The sequence below is a fragment of the Cynoglossus semilaevis genome, chromosome 10, assembly GCF_000523025.1.
Source record: "Cynoglossus semilaevis isolate Cse_v1.0 chromosome 10, Cse_v1.0, whole genome shotgun sequence".
In the NCBI taxonomy this organism is placed as follows: Eukaryota; Metazoa; Chordata; class Actinopteri; order Pleuronectiformes; family Cynoglossidae; genus Cynoglossus; species Cynoglossus semilaevis.
The window spans coordinates 15,219,558-15,239,331 of NC_024316.1; the positions used below are offsets into that span (position 1 = coordinate 15,219,558).

A 19,774-nucleotide genomic window follows, 5' to 3' on the forward strand; every position below is an offset into this window, starting at 1 on the left:
TGATGAGGAAGGAACATATTTATTGTCTTCAGGATAACAGAAGTTACGTTTACACTCGCACATATAGGCATACAGAAACATGAATGCAGAAGAGCCGAACACGAAGGACTGACGACAACTCACACAAAATGCTGTGATAAACATGAAAATCATGTTGGCTGTGAGTTACATGGGACAACGTTTCCACACGGACTTCTCAGTTGCATTTGTTAGCATGTGCACACAAAACAGAAACTGAAAAATGATTTTCATATATCTTAAATTTGTGACCAATAAGATGCCATAGTATTTTCTAATTACCACAGTATGTATATGGATTATATCAGTGGTTACCGAAGTGGGGGATGTTCACCCCTAGTGGGTCCAATCAGGGAGGCAGAAAGTCAAATAATATTCAGTTTAAATATTTTTAAACTTTGTGCCAAAGTGGACTTAACACAAAACAAATCAGCTTTTTTTTTTTTTTAAATATGGTGTTAAATAAAGTCAAGTGCAGTGTGGAACTGATAAATGTAAATGTGTCACACCACTGGATTATGTAGAGAAGTGGTTCTAGGTCTTTGGTCGCAAAAAAAAAACTTTATGCTACATGACATTTACTTGCAGTTTCACACTTTTATGTCTATTTGTAAAAATGCTTTACATTCGTATCTGAGTGAAAAATGTGCTGAATGTTTTTTCAAGTTGTGTTGCCCTGGGACCAAATCTGGTGCCACTGTCCTCCATTTAAGAAACACTAATGCAACAATTAAATAGATCTGCATTTCTGGTTCGGTAAATAAAGCTGCTGTTCTTATCAGATTTGTTAAGAGCAGCTATTTTACAACAGTCCATTATGTGTTCAGTTATTTAATACGGTAATTTAATTTACGGTCACAAGTCCGATATGAAAGTGTGATTTCTTCTCAAATGTTAAAGACAGTATTAATACCAAAGCATGGATGCTGTATACGCACTGCACAAGCCCAGTCTGTTTGGCTGCGAGGTTAGAAAGAAAGATCACATTGAATGTCCATAGAAAAGTTTTCAAACTCACGTGGCGATACTAAGACATCTATATGACCAAAATAAAAATTTATATTTACATGTATCTGAACAACCTCTGTGGCCATTTTAAAATTGTTCAGCCACCTGCTCTCACAACCGCTCACTTGCTTTAATCCAACATTCGTTTTTTCACCTCTTCACAATACCATAAGAAAAAAAAGAAATGAAGTTAAAGTAATGTAAGGGACTGAATGGGTGACGAGAGACAGAGAAAGAAGACGGGTGAGAAAAAGGAACTGTTTGTGCAGGGGAATTTGTGAGTGTTGTTTCATTTGGTCTTCTCTGCTGCTTGAGCGACGGTGGTTTGCTCTGTCTGGACTCCGGCATCTGTAGAATGACGTTTTTGACCCTGAAATTGAAGAAAAGAAAATATTTTAAGTATTATTTTCATTACAGCCGACTTACTGTGTTACCACCATTTTCTTATTCGTACCAGGGATGATCATAATTTTTGACAGTTGGTCATAAATTATGTATCATCCTTAAGGCATTGTGGAAATATATTCAAGTGAAAGGTATGAAAAAAAAACATTCTCAGGAAGTGTGTGACATGACAAACACTGTGTAATGGAGCCCACGCCTTTCATCACACATTGAGTGATTGCTGCCCTCTTGTGGGGAATGATAAAGTGACATTACGCCTCAGTCAGCTAAGGTTTAAATATGTGGCAAAAAATAGTTGTTTTGTTGACGTTACAATGGAAGATACAATTTTCTGTTTTATATGTTTAATTCTTAATAAACACATCGTTTGACATTTGGGAAACGTGCCTTTACTACTGTAGTTGCCTCTGTCTGTTGATCTATATATCTATCCATCCATCCTTCCTTACCAGAGCTTTAAAGAAAAGCTGGATGGAGTTCCTTTTCTCCAATTTTTTGGGAATCTTGGCCAGATCCTCGGCTGCCTCGGAGGCAGCTGAAGCCTGTTTATTATCTACAACCGCGTCTGATGACTTGGCCACTGCTTTTGGTTCTTCTTTGGTTTTAGCCGTCTGAGCTGCCTCTGGTGCAGCAGGCGGGGCAGCACCCACCTTTTTTGGTTCTGCAGCCTTGAAGAACAAAGTATAAACAAATTAAGGGAACTAGAGCTTACGGACAAGTTAGTCTTTAAGGGTAAATATGGGCAGAGTGACATTTGAGGTGGTGTCACTGTGTTTGTTTGTTGTTAGGATCTAATGTTTAATCTGTTATGGTCAGTTTTAAGACTCAAAAAAATAAGGCTTAAAACTAAAATGATTTTTTAAGGCCATGAAGTTCTTTTTAGTAATGTTTTAGTCGTTTTCAAACACTTTTGAAAAATAAACCCTATGGGTTTTTACTTTTTGCTTGAAGACAGAGAAGAAGGATGATTTTGTGGCTGTTTTCTTTTCTTCCTGAACAGGAGGCGGTGGTTCTGGCTTCGCAGCAGCTTCCAAGGTACCAGCTTTGGAAGGATCCACCTTCTTTTATGAAAGCGACAGAAAGACAAAATGTAGATCATGAGCAAATACCAAGTCAAAGGTGTGGCCCACATTGAGCGTGACACATTGAGTCGAGAGCAGGATCTGACACCTACAAAGGAAATCATTCAATTAGAGGAGGAAATGAGACAAACAATCCATAAACCATCAGGTCCAGTTCCTGTGATCATGAAGAACCCCAAAACATCATGCAAAAGGTAAAAAAGAAAGTGAAACGTTGTAGACAGAGCTGAGTGGCTGTAAACAACAGGAAGTAGGAAGTTTTGCATTTGAATGTTTCCCTTTTGGACTCCCACTTTAAAGAAAGCCTTAAGAATGGCAAGTAAATACAAAAGCCCATAATACCAGGAGATTTAATACAATCTTTCACATTCACCTCAGGTGGCTGTGGTTCTCCATCTACTGTCTATGAGAAAGAAAAGTTTGTTTTCTCGTTAAATCAAATACTAAATGTGAACTTCAGTAATTTCACAAATGTCCTGTTTATCTGCAGTGGAATTTCATTTGTAAACATAGCAGACGTCACATGCGGGGCGTCATGTCATGAAATGAAATGATCATATTCCAGAACATTCCCTCAACCATTTTACCTGCTCCTCTACTACTGCCTCTGCCGCCTCCTCTGCTGTCTCCTGAGGTTCGACCTCATTTGTAACAAAGAAGGGAGAGAACACGGTGATGCAGTGTACGGAGAGGAGCAGAAGATCATGCCACTCCAAAATGCTCTGCTTTCATTTACCTTGATGTCTATAACTGGCTGCTGTACCTCCACAGGCTTCTCCTGCAGAGTAAAACTGCCTGATTAATCTGAGCCAGACAGACGGAAATATATTCAAATCCTTAAGTTCAACAGGCGGCTGCTGTATAGCACAGGTGTTTAAATAGGTACTATAAATCGAATCATGTGACACACACACATGCTATAGTTTGCTTTACATTTGTAGGCCAATGAAGAAGTTTGTGGTACAAAATACCAAAAATAAAATGAATCAGTCTAGAATATAAATAATGACTTATGACATAGCAGAATAATAATAGTTTGCTTTCATAAACAAGAGTTGCATATGAGAGCTCTACTGTGGCTAACAGCTAACAGCATCAAACTATTAGCCTGGCTATTTTTGTACCTGATGTTAATCCAAAACTTCTCAAATATTAGAGTAATGAAAAATATAAATATAATACAATCCCAAAAGCAGTTGGAGCAGTTGGAATACATTAATTGTGCCAATGCTAAAAACTAACATTAAAAATTTGCAAAATGCAGTTTGTTAGACGAAATTTCCTTTGCATGGAGGGGCACAATCAAAGATGATCTCCAACAATCACAAAATGTTTTTTAAAAATACACCACTTGGGCTACATGGCCCCCGTGTGGCCTATTTATACACTGTATATACTGGGATGAATACAACTATCAACTATTGCTGTATTTTTCTTCTGGTTCTGCCACCAACCAGCAACAGCAGCGCTTAAATTAGAGCCAAACTCATGTCACATGGTTACAGTCTGAGTGTACTGTACTCACGCACAGCCTGCTCTGAATCAACAGCCTCTTATCTTGTGATCTTCAATGACAAATGTTTGTTTACCTTTGAACGGAAGAATTTGCCCAGAGTATCTTTGGCTGATTTTCCTTTTGAGGCCTCGGGTTTCTTGGCAGCAGCTTTTTTCTCTTCTTTTGGCGAAGGTTTGACCAGTTTGGCAGCGGGTTCTCCTTTGATTTCCATCTTTGGTGGCTCGGGCGGAGGTGGTGGTGGGATGGACATCGCTTTGGGAGCGGCGGGTGCTTCGGACACTTGTGCAGTCTAAAATCAGGATTGTTTACAGAGCAACAGTGCTGACTGTGAATGGTTGTAGCAGCTAACTTATGGACCACATCCAAATTAAACGAGCTCATAAAGGTCCCCTCCAATTTAAAATACCGTCTGTTTATAAAAGATAAAATTAGCATTGTAATCTCAAAATAGTTATTAAACATAAACTATATTTCCTAGCAATTCATTTTAATGTTACAAACACTGAGGTTAATGCTCACAGTAGTGACTCCCGCTGGTTGGGTCTCCTGCGACTATTTGGCAACAAAAAAAGAAATACATTAGAAACAGAAAATTGAAAAGAAGCAAAATAAAAATCAACACAAAGCCTATAAATCTTTACTATGACTTAGTAGTACAAACAACCAAGCATCATTAGATCAGTTGACATTTAACTCTATTTCCCAAACAGGAAATTACCACAATTTGACCAACATCCTCTAACAGAACTGAACTCTGTTCCACAGCCCTGTTAAAACGAACCATGAAAACAAGTCCAATCAGCGTGAGGTAATACTTCACCTGTTCCTTTGAAGAACCTGGAGCTGCTGTTACCTTTTTGGACGGCTTAGTGGGAGTCACCTGCAAAATCAGACGAGGACGTGTGAGCTCGCTGACACAGATGTGGGCAAACGGCTCGTCTTTATGTGAGTAAAATATGCACAACAGAATACGCTTAAAGAGAAATAATTATTCCACAGCAGCCTTTATGGGTGAACTGCAGCACAGAGAGTGCACTCTGAGGTCCCTGACAGGGCACATACAGTACGTGCACTGTCATCGTGACTGCCATTGTACTCTGGGGATGGCGTAGGCCTGCCCTTGCTCTATCTTCACAAGTCTCTACTTCCAGCCTCACAGGCCTCCCTTGTGAGCTCACACTATCAGCTGAACAATAGGCCTCATTCCCGCATGTTCAAAGACTTGATTAGCATGGTGCTAGGGCCGTGGTAACTCTTTAAAAACCACATGAATCCATAAGACGGCGTGATGAAGGCCCTCACAATAGCCACTTGTCGTGGGTTTTTCCATAAAGCAGCAGAGTCAGATATGGATTCCCTTCAGCTTGATATGGAACAAGGGGAATCACAAACTGACAAATAAACATTTGAGACGTTTAGCACGTCTTCAGTGTTTAATTTATTCTCCACTTCAGGCTAATTAACAAACGTCTCGTCTTTGGTGGCTTTTAAACCTTTAAACAATAATTAGAGCAAACATTAATTTAATTTTTGCTGCTCCAGCAGCTGTTTGTCTTCAGAGATAACAAGGTTGGATTTCTTCCTTCTTCACTTTGATTAAAGCATTTCAGCAGTTTATTCCCCCCCCATACTGCCTGGTTCTAGCAGATGACTAATTAATAACAGGCACGAGCACAGCGGACCAGAATGTCTGAAATGGTGTCACTTACTAGTGTTTTGAAGAAGTTCATAACTGGATTATTTTCAGGGTCACCTTCCTCTTGATTTTCCTCAGGTTGACTTTCCCCGTTCTCTTCCTCTGGACCTGGTCCTCCTGTCACACTTTCTGGCTCCTTTATTGTTTCTGGCTCTTGCTGTGGGTTATCTGTCTCCTATACACCATCACAGGGAAACAGCCTTTGAGAATTATGTTAGTGCAGCCGAGCTGATATGCAAGCAGCAGCAGCAGTGAGTCTTAATCACAGCATTGAGATGGGAGCACAATTCCAACCATGCCTCTGCCTACTCAGGGCTTTGTCAACAATCAGCCTTTTATTAATGTGTGTGTGTCCCACCCCTCACTCATTGATATTCAACAATGTTGGACAGTTATGTCCTAAGAAATGTCAGAAAGCACAAATACCTAACGTTATCATGATTATGTGTCCAAGAGATAGGTTTGTGGTTTTTTTTTTCAGGTTTGAATTCTTCACACTATTTCTGAAAATGTCAGAGCGCTTCTGATATTATAGTAGATAAAAATGTGTGATGTGTTAATGGAGCTGTACTTGCAGAAAAACAAAGAGAATCATTTTGGTGTTTTCACTGGGACCATAAGTGTTTATAAAAAATGTAGGTTGAAGATTGACAGAGGCCACTTCATTGGGCCACATTCTATTCTTTTAATTAAAATTCTAATAGTTGTAGTTTCAAAAGGAAACCTTTGTAGTTAAATGAACTGTGGGCACCATTGTCCAAACGCTCTCTTCATGATGCACCATACATTTCCAGTAGGAGATCGAACTGGACTGCAGGCAGAACAATGGGGGCAGTGAGTGGGGGCGGTGATAGGACTCCCACTTATAACTAAAAGGTTCTGGGTTTGATACCAGCTCATCCCCAAATGAGTTGTGTGTAAAAATTCTGCCAAATCAGTGTTGACCCCTATGGTGTGCTGAGTAAACACTGTAAAAACGTCACTGTTTCCTGATCATGATCAAGTGCAGCCCATGGATTATTCATGGATGTGGACCAACTACTGTATGTCTGTATATACAGTACGTTAACACAGGAATGGTCATCATCAGTATTAGTTCGACCTCTGGTGGTCTGAACTTTTTTGTGTGCAAAATTAAGTTTTAGGCAGTATTTCTAAAATAATTTGTGTTTTACAAACAGAAAAGTTTGTCAGTAAAAACACATCACTTTTGTTCTTGGTCTGCCCACCCCTTCAATATAGCTTTTTTATTAAAGTCTTCTTCTGTTCTGTTTACTGTTGATTTCATTCATATTTATTTAAAAAATTGGAAGGCCAAAATCGGTAAAAAAATTTATTTGAAAAAATGTCCACCATTTTCATGCTAACACACATGTAGCTGTGCTTACACACACCTACACTTACACACACACTTTATCATCATTACGAGGCAATTAGTGGAAGTTATTTTAGAGGCAGCAAGTTGTACATTGGAGTTGCGACCACAAACCGCAGGACACACGACGCCCTAATGAGGTAGACCAATATTTTACTAAGCAGAACCAACAATGTGTCAGTGTTGGTTGTAATTTTATCACTGTCCTGTCTTCGGAGCAACATTTACGGTCACGGTGATACTGTATCCCAGTGAAAGCATTTCTTTGACAACCGGCCTTAAAACTGAGTCTTCAACCACTGATGTGCAAGCTGCCTGCAGCCTGCCACACAGGGCTTCTACGTGTCTGCTGGTCATGGAGGTACATGTATAAATACTGTAAGAGCCCGCCGGTGACTCTGGAGCGTTGGCTTTTGTTTCACTCTCGACAGTCTCTTCTTCTGCTGTCACTTTTGGTTCAACTTCCTCGGAGGTCACAAGTCCACCTTCAGCTTCTCGTTCATTGACGTCTTCTAGAATTGGTTCAGTTGCCTTAGATTCTTCATCAATCGTGTGTGAAGTTGAAGAATCAGAATCAGAATTGTCTGTTTCGCACAAACTGTCTTCAGTTCTGTCATCGACGAGCACAAGAAGTTCAGATTTCGGCTGTCGCTCCTCCTCCTCTGCAGGCTCTTCTGAATCTGAGTTGTGGTTTTCAGTTGATTCAGCGTTCCCTGTGATCTCCACACCTTCAGACACTACTTTATCAGGATCTTCCACTGATGCTTCACCTGTTGAAATTCTCTCCCCCTGTTCAGCTGCATCACAAAGCTTAGACGCTCCTGGCACATCCTCATCTTCATCGACTGTGACTTCACAATTCTCCGAAATTCCTGTCGTGATTGTCTGGTGTTCTTCTTCAGAAATTGTAACTTCTATTTCTTCTGGATTTTCAGCCTTCAACTCGTTTGATAAAATCTCTATACTTTCTTCAGTCATCTCGTCAGGGTCTTTGTTGGTATCTGTTACTTCTGGTTGTCCACAGAGAGGGACAAAAACTGTTGACAGGCAAAGGTCCTCTTCCAAAAGGCTGTCATTTTCTGCTGAAGGCTCCAGAGAAGTTGAATCATTTGATTCTAGTTCTTGGCACAAGGCGTTGATCAGCGCATTCATGATCACATCTTTGTTCACCGCAGCAGGGCTTGTGTGCAGTTCCTCATCTTGATCTGGTTCCACATCTGATGTCTCTACTTCCACAATGTCCTCATCTGAAGTAGACACTTCAGCTGCAGATTCAGGGATGGCCTCGTGAACAGGAGAACGTTGACAGGGTTCCACAGTGGTCGTAGGGTCATTGGGAACTTCCTCTGTCACATATTCCTCTGTAATGTCTTCTTCTGAGCAGCTACTGCTCCTCTCAAAAGGGTCATAAACTTCATCATCATAAACTTCATCATCATAAACATCATCATCATCATCATCATGTCCAATGACCTCCTCATCTGCAGATTCTCTCCTAATTGACGTATCTGTAAAAATTAGCTCCTCTGCAAGTAAGTCTTGGTTTACAGGTGTTTGATTTATCATCTTCATTAACTCTTCATCTGGAGACGGAACGCTGTTTTCTTCTACGGCCTCAGGAGGATCTCACGCTGTTTTCTTCTACGGCCTCAGGAGAGACGACATCTGGTTCAGGTTGAGTGGATTCAATCAGCACTGCATCAGCCGACATGTCTTCAGGTTCTTCATGGATGTCTTTGGCGGTGGCTCCATCTTCCCCTGCTACTGATGTGCTCTTGGAGGATTCAGGAATTGCAGCAAAAACCAGCTCCACACAATCTGCTACTACTTTAGGAAGGCTTGAGGGCAGCACCAGTGGCACAGTGTCTTCTGAACCTGCATCTGAGAAGGAACCGTTTGGGTTTGAGTCTGGTTCAGCTTCCACAGCGACCTCTATCCACTCCTGTGTGATAAGCGTGTTCCCCGTCGTCTGTTCCTCACACTGTTCCATGTACACAGCCTCTTCAACAGCCTCCTCAGCGATTGTCACAACAGTCATATCCAGTGAACCGTCCATCGATGTTGCACCATCCTCATCCACAGTCTGTGTGTATATATGGATTTCTCTGCTGTGTTTTGTCTGTTGACAAGGACGTTGGACTTCTTCTAGGTGATGAGTGACAGCCTTAAAGACGACTTCTCCTCCACTTGGTTTCAACTCCTTAATTATGAAAATCAACATTCACATTTAGATGAGAAAGAATGAGTTTTTGTGGCCGGAACAGAAACAACAACCATGTTAATCACGCTGTCTTTTGCCCTGAGTGACCAGAAACCACATTTGGATATTAATATTCTCCCCCTCTATAAAATAATTTTCTTTCTTCGTGTTGATGGAAACATCAGTTAACATCCTTTTCTTCCCTGTGTTTGGAACGGCTTTGAACAACTCAGAGTTGTTTGCATTTTTATGAGTCATGTGAAGGAATTAAAACTTTCACCTTTACGACACTAAACACGTGAAGTCTACTCACCATCTGTGGCTCAGTGGAGGGAGCACCTACATCCGTTTGATCCTCCTGTGACGCCTCTTTTTGTTGTGTGTCCTCGACGGCCGGAGGTTGCGATTTCTTTTTGAACATTTTGAAGAGGGAGACTTTCTCTGGTTTACTCTTCTTCACCTCTTCCTTCTTGGCTACGGGTTCGTTTTCATCAGATTTAACTTCTGCCTCAACAACTGGACCGTCAGGTGCCTCTGTGGGGGGGCTGGGTGGGAGGGTCTCCTCATTTGGGTGGACTTTGGCCTCACCGTTGACTGAAAAATAAGATATTTGTGAATGATCAATAATACAATAATGTTAAGGCCAACATTGAAGTGATCAGCAGGGATTTATTTAGGAAAATACCTAGAAGATAAACACAGAACAGTGCGATCTTCAATGTATTTCAATAAAAATGTAGCAAATATATGATAATAATGAGAACTTTATTGATCCTACATTGGGGACATTCTTATATAAACAGCAAATCTGTTGCAACAGACTGCCCCTTGGAGGCGCCATTTAGTATGTTGTTCCTCAGGGGCTCGAACTCAGGACCTTCAATGTGTAAGCCAGACATGATAACAGCTACACAATAGAACCACAATATATGGCCATAGACTGGGTCTGGACTTGAATTGAATTGGAACACTAAACAATAATCAATCGAGTTTTAACCAACCATGTTTTCCAGTTCAAAAGGAATTAATTGTTTTGAAAATGTTTGGACATGAAGTATTCAGTAGGATTATTTTGTTTTTCTAATTTTACCTAATGTTCTTGTTTGTTCCTTTTATTATTGATATCAGTAAAAAGTCTCTGGTGACTCATCCTCTGTGAGACTGACTCACCAGTCGCACAGTCCACAGTTTAAACTTCGTTAATCTTCAATAAACTCTTTACATGCAGCATTAAGAACGATTATGTGCACATGAGCAGTGCTCCGCGGAGTAAACATGGGCAAGTCTGATCGTGAGGGAGAAACACCTTTATCTCCGGCGTCAACATTAGCTCTTAGACAAACTCAGGCACTAGGGCAATTCTGAGAGTATTATTGTCACTACAGGAACACCAAGACACACAACACCAGGACAGGCCAAACAGTTGCTCCCTGTCAATGCCTCGGCCTACGCCTACATTAGAAAAGTGAAGACAAAATCCAAATGGGAGTTTCTGTGTTTACAGAGCATCTCAAAGGTCCAAAGGACTAATCCAGCATGAATCAGCACGGATCGTTTCATCAAACACAAATTGATAATGGATATATTGATTTTCCTGTTGCACACGCCAAACCTTTTCTTCTCCGACCAGTGAGATTTTTTAATAAGGTCATTCATTTTATAAATATTTAAATATAAATAATCTTATCAAGAATTTCAAAGTCTTGTATTTTTATGACTAAAAGAAAAAAGAAAATAATTTTCTTTACCGTTGATCTCCAGACCATTAGATGTGATATTCACTGATCCATTTTTCTCATGTTTCTCACAAACTTTTCCATTCTGTAAATGTAAAAAAAAATCCAAAACAAACATATACATTATAATGTAACCACTCCTGTTCTGCACTTTACATTTAACTGTTTACAAGGAAGTCACTCAACAATGTAGCCATTTGGGAAAAATATGACATGAAAATATCATGTGATCACTTCATGATCACTTCGCTTTAGAGGCGACAGTGGTGACGGTACTAAGACTTCAGCATAACAGGCTAGTTGAGCTGTTGGTGTCACTTTACCTGCGTCGGCTCTTTGTCGTTTGAAAGCTCATTTCCCATTTTTTCTACAGATCAGGCCAAAAGTGTTCAGTCCTGATTAAACTGAAACATATTGCAAAAAAAAAACAAAAAAAAAAAAACAGTCACTTCAACAACATTACATGACATTAAACATATGCATTGCAGAATGACGACAATCCTGTTTCTAAAACTTGGTTATTCTTCACGTCTTACCTTCTCTGTAAGTCGACCGAGTTGTGTCCTCCTGGAGAAAGAGTTAGTGTTCGTGTTACCGAGTTGTTCTTATTGCACTGTGCTGCAGCCTCCTGTTAACTGGCTGTTTTATGTGTGCTTAAAAGTGGGTGTGACTGCTTCAAGTCATCAGCTGGATTTCCTCCGTTGATGAGTGGCTCGTCCATCCAGCTCCAGACTTCTATTCAAATAGGTTGATTAGATCACAGCAAACTTTTTAGGAAATAATCACAGCGACATGATTAATGTGGAGGTAGACTGTAATCATACACGCCTACAGTACGATGTTGGTTTGATCTTCATTTGTTGTCAAACGTAGCTGGACCACCCACTCCTAATACCACTTACATATCCACTAGATTAATTATTTATTCGAATCATCGCCATTTAGTATTTGTTTTTTCAGCAGAAAGTCACATGTACTACTGGATTTGTTTTTGCTTTTGTGAGGTGAAATTATAAGAATCTGCAAAAATTATGATGTTTAATCAGGACAGACAAAGACCTCTGTGATGAAATCATCCATCTTCAAATGGCATCACACGGTCGCCTTTAAACCCCTTTGAAGGTCGGTCATCCATCCACAGTTATCAAAGTACCCCTGACACCAAGTCATTTTTGATGAGTTCTCCTTCTCATTGGCTTCATCAGCTTTCTTTGTTTTCTATTCTGAGCGAAGAACAGGTTTCGAGGCTTTGCTCATTCCCCCAGGCCTCGATGTAGATTTCAACCTGCATATTCAAATCAACCAAACCAGAAAAGATTTCTATTTGTGTTTTATGCTGCTGTGTTTCAATGAATTTCACATGGCACGGCTTGGAATGTTTGAACACAAAGTCTCAATTGTGCAGCCTATAGCTTGCATATTAAGGTGGGAGTTGGATTCCCCCATGTCTGGGTTGTGCACTCCATGCAAGGTCTGCAGCTGAGGGACCTCGAGCAACCTCCTCACAATGCATCACAGACCCTTTAATTGTAATTATTGTGGCAGTTTACAAAAAGGCCCATTGACTTTAAAATCATTCTAAGACAACAACATGACATGATAATTTATTCTATATGACCTGATGCTTCAAAACACCGTGCTGTGTACAGAGTAATACAGGACGTGCATTGTGTATAATACAGTCGACTCAAAAGTGTATTTATTTACGTCTATCTTCTACACCTTGTCTTGAGCACAGTAGTAATGCTCCCGGTTTGCAGATGTATTCTGTAAATATTTGGATTTGGGTGCAGTCCTGTTTGCTGTAGAAATATTTACACAGCAGTAGCAGCTCCGGTTGATAAAACAACATGTTTGCTGTATTTTAAATTCAAGTTTAAGTTGGCATCTCTCCAACATAATACAGGCAGTTTCATAGCATAAATGTCCTAATGGTCAGTAATGGTAATAATAATGAAACAAACATGTATTTATTGTTCAACTGTAGGTTTGTTGGTTATGTTTCATGCTAAAGTAAACCTCGGAAATGCAAATAGCATTTTTGTATTTAAAACACAACAATAATAACGTTTGATGCATAAAACAAACACATTTGGGATTTTCTACGTGTTTTGCCGTTTCATCCTATTTTTCTGCCTCGCTAGATGGCGCTATAGAAACGTGTCCCGATAAAGCAGCGCTCTGTGTCTCTCTGTGTCGTCGAAGAAGCAAAGATGGCAGCCACCGTGAAGGGACCTGTGGTAAGTTAAAAATTAAGATTCCAACGTTTATTTGACTTTATTGTTGAATGTTATCAGGGTTTTTAATTAGACATACTCACAGAAATGGACTTGTAAAACCGTATGTTTAAACGCTCACAAATAATGGCGCCAACCTTGTATACAGCTGCAGTCACGCACGTGCCGTGCAGCTTAGCTTAGCTTAGCTTAACGTTAGCAGCTAGCGCTCGGCGATAGCACTAAAGCTAAATCCCGGTATTTGTGTTTTCCGGCTGTCACTGTCACTCAGCCGATACAGTTACAGAGCTTTTACTAAGTTTCCAACGTTATTACATATTAACACATTAAATAATAACAATATTGGTACCCGTGGCGGCCTGTGATACCAGGCAGTGTCGGGGTTTGTCATGAATTACACGGACTGTAAGCTAGGGACATGGGGCTCTGGCTGTTCCAGCTCTGGTTTATCAGTCTGTGTACAGTCTTACAAATGGGCTTTAGATTGAATTGATACTGCCCGTAGACGACAGTGAAAACATGTTTTCAAAATTAAAATCACATTAATCAAGTCCTGATAATACATTTACATTGACACGCACTTTCACAGTTGATAAAACAATGAGAATCAATCAACTGGGCGATTAGGTTCAGCAAAGACATGGTGCGGACAATGTACCATTTAAATGTAACAGCATAATGATTATAAGTACTCAAAACGTGTCCATGTCATTTTTGTGCCATTCTGGATCATTAAAAGTGTCTCTTTGTCACCATCTATTTATACATGTTTCTCTTGATACACATCCACCACTTCAGTTTGAGCAATTCAGATGATATTATTTATTATCTTTGTTTAAATGATTTCCCTGTCCCCTACTGTTGAGCTGATGGAAACGGTGATTTCTAGATAATTCTACATTCAACCACAGATTATAAATGTTTCAGACACTTCCGATTAGGACATCCATCAACAATGTTCTTCTAAAATGTTTCAGTGTCATAAAATGTCCTACTAAAATGGAAGTATTTTAAGATAGAAATCCCTGTGTTCCACTGTCTCACACTGAACTGCAATGCACTCGACTCAAACCTCACCTGAACCAAAAAGACACTTATGCTGCTGTGTTTTTCACTTTGTTTGTTCTTTTCTCTAAATCCCTTGTGTAATGTTTGCTACTATTTAAATAAACTTGATTGTCTGTGTGCTTTTTTTGTTGTCACACACTTGCGTAAATTCACATGATTGTTTTTGTGCTGTTATTGAACCACTATTTTTTGCATTTTTGTTTGATTTTACCATTTCTTTTTTTATTTTAAATGACTGTTATGTTATTTATGTGATCCTGCATCACAATACTGTATATTTTTCTACAAATTACTGTATTTGCTCATATACCTTTGCTGCTTTGTTAATGTATGTTTTAACCAGGTTCTTTAGTGCAATGATGTGATTTTTCTATAACTTGAGTAGAGAGGTTAATTGTATATTGTGCTTTTACCAAGTTCTTTATTCCATCCCTGGTAATGTGTTGTGGTTTGCAGGCAGTTGAAGATGTGAACGTCACATTTGAAGACCAGCAGAAGATCAATAAATTTGCAAGAAACACGAGTCGGATGACGGAACTCAAAGGCGAAATAGAGGCTAAAAAAGTGAGTGGCAGTGGTTTGTAGTTTGTCACAACAGTGTTTTTTGCTGTTATAATTTGTATTGACCTTTGATTGGTGACATTGTTTAGGACAATATAACTTTTTTGTTCATGTTTTCTCTCTCGTCTCTACAGAAATCACTGCAGAACTTGCAGGACGCTAGCGATGACCTGATGATGTTGGACGACGACGCGTTAATGATCCCTTATCAAATTGGTGACGTCTTTGTCAGTCACACCCAGGAAGAAACGCAAGAGATGCTGGAGGCGGCGAAGGTGAGTTTCCCTGCTTTTATCATCAGTGTTGAGGTTGAATAATCTGTGAAAGACCACAAAGATCAGTGTATGTCAGTGTATTCATTCCACAAAACTGCAAATCAAAATCACAAAATACTTTCTCTATAAGTGAGTTGCAGATGTTTACGCTGAACTGTTTTATAAAATCGTGTGGAATATGTTGTGTCATTTGCTTCTTTTTGCTCAATAACTATAAATGTGAATGCATCATCTTTGCTTTACTTGAACATTTTCTGTTTTTAATGAAAAACCAAATGTGGATTGAAATTCAAAATGTTTTTAGCGCTGCAAGATTTCACATTGGCCACTTGAGGCAGCTTTTATTTTGCTCTGTTCTTGTTATTAAAGACTGTTAATGTATATGTATATATGTGTGAATGTGTACATACATATATGTGTATATATGAGTGATTGTTTATGTACATGTATATATGTAGTATACATATACAAATATGTGTTTGTGTATATATGTATGTATGTGTATTTGAAATGCCTTTGATCCTGTTGTCCCTCATCTTCTGTGGTCAACTCTTGGTCTCTCTCATAATTGGGTTTTGCATGTTCTGTAACCAGGAAGCAAAGGAGCAGGAAGTCAGAGGCCTTGAGGGTCAAGTGTCAGCAATACAGCAAGTGTTGAGTGATCTGAAGGTCCAGCTCTACGCCAAGTTTGGTAACAATATTAATCTGGAGGCAGATGAAAGCTGAGCAAAGAAACAAGACACTGACGACTGTGTCCTCACTGACTTTTTTATTCAGCTCCGTCATCACAGACACAGGACCTTTCAAAACGCATCAGTGTGAACCGTTGACATAATGTAGCTTTGCTTTTGTCATCACAGTGACCCTGTGTGTCTGTTTAGATTTGTGGGAAACAAATGTAAAAAAAACAATGTTAAAACAGTAAAAAAGAAAAAATTACACTAAGTTTCTGTTCTTTTTTTTTTTTTTTAAATACTGTGTGAATGAACTGTTTAACACTTTCACTGCTTCTTACTTCAAAATTCTTCTCAGTAACATTTTTCTTTTCTGACCCTGTTGCATATTTAATTACTCTTAAGATTAAATTAAGGAAACATCTTTTCCTGTGCTTGATAAATGTGCTGTTTTGACATCCGGCACTCACGTGTTTCAAAACCTCTGAACAGTTAAGCTGTTCCACAGACTTTAGAGCTTCACGCTTCACGTCAGTCCGTGTTGATCGAGTTAGTTTGTAGTCTCACTGAAATATGGAACAGGGTCCAAAAGTGTGAAACCTCACGCTGGGCTTTTCATCAGCTTTGAAAGACATGGAAATGTTTAATCTCATGAATATTTTGTCACAAACTGTGCTGAGATACATCTATGTTTCTAAAATAACTTATCTCCTCTGAATCTGTGACTGTGATGTTTAATAAGACATTAGGTGTCGTTGAAGATGGAGTACAAACATGGCTGCCCTGAAAGACTCTGAACTTTTTATTAGTGGTAGAATAAATCTAGAGAGTTTTGTAAAATCTGTGCAGCTTATGTAAAGAAACCTCCTGATGGCTTTAAATTGTTATTCTGACTAATGTTGTCTCCAACCTGGTCCTGATTGGCCATTCCATCATCAATGACTACATCAACCAATTGTTGGCGTAGTGTTCTTTCCCAATTCATGACCAGTCAGAAATGAATGGGGAAATGACGCCACTTCACCAACAATGTCTGGTCAAGTGCACTGCGTTTAGCCATCACGTTAGCGTAGCCATGTCATCTACGGGGATTCAAAGTGCACTTGTCTTTCTGGAGTGTAAATTGCTTGGACGCCATGTCCAAGCGTAAGTCAAACGTTTAAAGAGAAATTACTTTTTTTTTTTGATGAGAAATAAGTTGACTTTATGTATTTTCCATTTCCGTTTGAAATGCTTCTCCAAACAGTTCCTGTGGAGAACTCTTGGTGTTACAGTATATTATAAAGAGTCCTTTATTTGTCCCACCTTTAAAATGTTCTTTCACTTCTTGGAGAGAAAAAAACATTGTTAAAAATGTTCAATTTCATTGTCCATATTTGAGGATTGGAAAAGCAACAAGTTAAACGACACATTGTTGATAAAATGATAAACCATGTTCACATTATTATTATTTATTATTATTATTATTATTTTTAAGAATTATAATGTTTATTTCAGGACTTTCCACGATTTAAGGAGAGACGGGTTGGACCTGCAGCTTGGTGGGTAAGTCCATTTCTTATTGACGGTCTATGGTGTGGTGTCACAAGCAGGGCGGAGTCTCCACAATCAGGTTATCATGGCACTAAAACGTAGCTGTTGAGATGAAGCCTTGCAGCATTTGCTATGATTTTTCTTAATTCCTTGAAGTTTTGTTGCACACGGTTGTCAAATGATGTAAAGATGTTTTTCTGAATAATCTGCAGGAAACTGTTGGTTAAATAATGATTACTCGAGGGTTTGCCAGCGTGACTCATAAAGAATCTTTGAATTGAGGCACATTAGAAAATAATTAGAGGCTTTAGGATTGTAGCAAACGCCTCTGGAGAATCGAGATCTTAATGAACAAGCTTCTCCACCTGGTGGGTTATTATTATCCCACACAACCTCGTCTTTATAAAGCCCAGCTCGGTCGAAATGCACAACAAAATCATCTCTTTCTCTTTAACTTCTCCATCTTCAGCCTCACCCTCCCTGATCCCTTAGTCTGATCTTTGTAAAGTGGTCCCCTCACCTAATCTTCGAAATACAATACTGTTGGTGAATAGTGTTTGTGTCTTCAATCACACATTTGCACTCCATTTGCTGATAATATATTTCCACAAAAGAAACACATTAAGTTACGCAGACGGAATATGTGTATTTTTATTATTATTATTATTGTCGTATTCATTGTTTTTCTTTCACCAATTGCCTGGCTGCAGTAGCAGAAACTAACCAGAAGGTGTCTCTGTCACTCCAGTAATTTTTCAGTGAGAAAAAATGGCATGAAGACAAGCCCTCCAAGATAATTAGATATGGCTGCACTTTGTAAATATTGAACGACATGGTCACATCATGGAGTGATAAGAAGCAGATGTAGGAACAATCTCAAAAATTTGAGTTTTATAGAAAGAGGCTTTGTGTATATATGTACACGCATATGTATTAATATGTATATATACAGTATATATATATATATATATCTGTGTGCGTACTGATACTCCAATCTCCAAATATAATTACGTCCCATTTACTGTCCTAGAGTCCACAGAACATTCTAACTTACTGTCTGTCAGTACTGTTGTGTTGTGACTTCCGTACATTGTTGCCCAAACACTGATTTTCTGCACCGCTGATACAGAGAAGCATTGTGCTTACTCGCTGTCTATGTGCGTTAGCCTAAATGTCACGACAGTCAGATCACGCTCTTTGAAAAATCTATTGCGGCCGCAGCCATTCTTCTTCTTCTTCTAACCCTAACCCTACAGCTGCTCAGTCTCAGCCAGATTGTATTCACTAAGACAAAGAAGAAGCAGCTGCAGCTATTCTCAGCAGCACAGTCGAACACATGGCCTCACATTCTGGACACTCACACTGCAGCACACTGGTCCAGCAAGCGAGCAATTTTATAGTGTTAATGGTCTTCTCCAGAGCTGTCGCCCTTATGAAGACTTGGTCCCAAAACCTGGTCCTAATGAGGTCAAACCTGGTGTCTTAGTCTCTGGTTAACGTCAGAATAACAATGTGAATGAATGGGAGTCGATGCAAAGTTATGATCTCCGTCTCCTTGTTTATGTGCATGACTTTTTTTGACATGCTGTGACCATTGTGGCATCTCACCATGTCCTGGTGTGACCTGAATAAACCAGGGAGCATTTCTTTGCCATTGCGATAATTTATATGTGACGGCATAAATCGTATCCATAGCTATTCCAGAAAGCCTGTCTGTCTGTCTGTTCTGATAGATGTGAAGTCAATCTTCTGACGTCTGAATCAGTTCTACTCATCTGCGCCCCCTGGCTGCCTGCACAATATGTACAACAGCTTTGGGTACTTTGGTGAAAGGTTCTTACATATAGATAACAACATGTACAAAGATAAGTAGAGATAAAATAAGGGTTCTTAGATATACAGTGTGCACCATTCTGATCAATTTCACAAAGTAATTAAGCAAGTAACTCGTTCATTTTGCTCTATTGTAACTGGTCATTTTTGGGTTTATTTGAGTAACCTTTAATTGCGGTAGTCAACAAAATCATTGGCTTGGCAGCCGCTGGCTGACCGCGATGACCTTCTCAACTAGATTTATAAAAACCCAGTGGAGTCCTTCACTTCCATGACTGACACCAAACTCATTGGCTGGGCAGCCGCTGGCTGGCCGCGATGACCTTCTCAACTAGATTTATAAAAACCCAGTGGAGTCCTTCACTTCCATGACTGAGGCGCTGCTTGATAGAAAGTCCAATAAGCGTCAGTACCTGGCAGGGATTTAGGAAAAGTAAGTTCACGATCACAGGGTGAGAGAGGGTGCACAGAGCAGAACATGTGTGACGGGGCTGTGAGAGGCACAGAGCAGCGACACACCTGTGAAGCCGAGGCGGTGGAGTGGCCACAGGCTGGTC

At 39.6% G+C, this 19,774-nt stretch overlaps 2 protein-coding genes across 7 annotated transcripts in view; one reads left to right on the forward strand and one right to left on the reverse strand.

Moving 5' to 3' along the window:
* Window positions 1–6,051, reverse strand: bcas1 (brain enriched myelin associated protein 1). 4 transcript variants are annotated; one of them, XM_025059756.1, is made up of 10 exons: window positions 5,739–6,050; window positions 4,850–4,909; window positions 4,549–4,581; window positions 4,103–4,318; window positions 3,250–3,291; window positions 3,101–3,154; window positions 2,887–2,916; window positions 2,370–2,492; window positions 1,881–2,099; window positions 1–1,396 (listed from the first exon to the last, which is right to left on the reverse strand). In XM_025059756.1, the coding sequence occupies exons 1-10, from the start codon at window positions 5,757–5,759 to the stop codon at window positions 1,316–1,318; spliced, it is 879 nt and encodes a 292-aa protein (XP_024915524.1). In that variant the 5' UTR covers window positions 5,760–6,050; the 3' UTR covers window positions 1–1,315. The 4 variants fall into 4 exon arrangements, with proteins under 4 accessions (XP_024915524.1, XP_024915526.1, XP_024915525.1 ...); XM_025059758.1 differs by lacking the exon at window positions 1,881–2,099 and having other exon boundaries at window positions 5,739–6,051; XM_025059757.1 differs by lacking the exon at window positions 4,549–4,581.
* Window positions 2,432–19,774, forward strand: part of pfdn4 (prefoldin subunit 4) — an 86,138-nt gene continuing 68,795 nt past the window's right edge. The window contains exons 1-6 of one of the 3 annotated variants that reach the window (XM_025059760.1): window positions 2,432–2,707; window positions 4,795–4,974; window positions 13,181–13,276; window positions 14,798–14,905; window positions 15,037–15,177; window positions 17,349–17,396. In XM_025059760.1, coding sequence (XP_024915528.1) covers window positions 13,250–13,276; window positions 14,798–14,905; window positions 15,037–15,177; window positions 17,349–17,396 — 324 coding nt within the window. In that variant the 5' untranslated portion in view covers window positions 2,432–2,707; window positions 4,795–4,974; window positions 13,181–13,249. Of the gene's footprint in view, window positions 2,708–4,794; window positions 4,975–13,180; window positions 13,277–14,797; window positions 14,906–15,036; window positions 15,178–15,771; window positions 16,117–17,348; window positions 17,502–19,774 lie in introns of those variants that run through there. The other 2 variants (XM_025059759.1, XM_008319055.3) reach the window with 2 other exon arrangements.

Coding starts and splice junctions, on each gene's coding strand:
- bcas1 (XM_025059756.1), bottom strand. CDS start 5,759: ATGAACTTCTTCAAAACACTA. Junction 4,582..4,849: donor CAGGTTCTTCAAAGGAACAG/GTGAAGTATTAC, acceptor GTTGCCAAATAG/TCGCAGGAGACCCAACCAGC. Junction 2,493..2,886: donor GAGAACCACAGCCACCTGAG/GTGAATGTGAAA, acceptor CTTTCATAAAAG/AAGGTGGATCCTTCCAAAGC.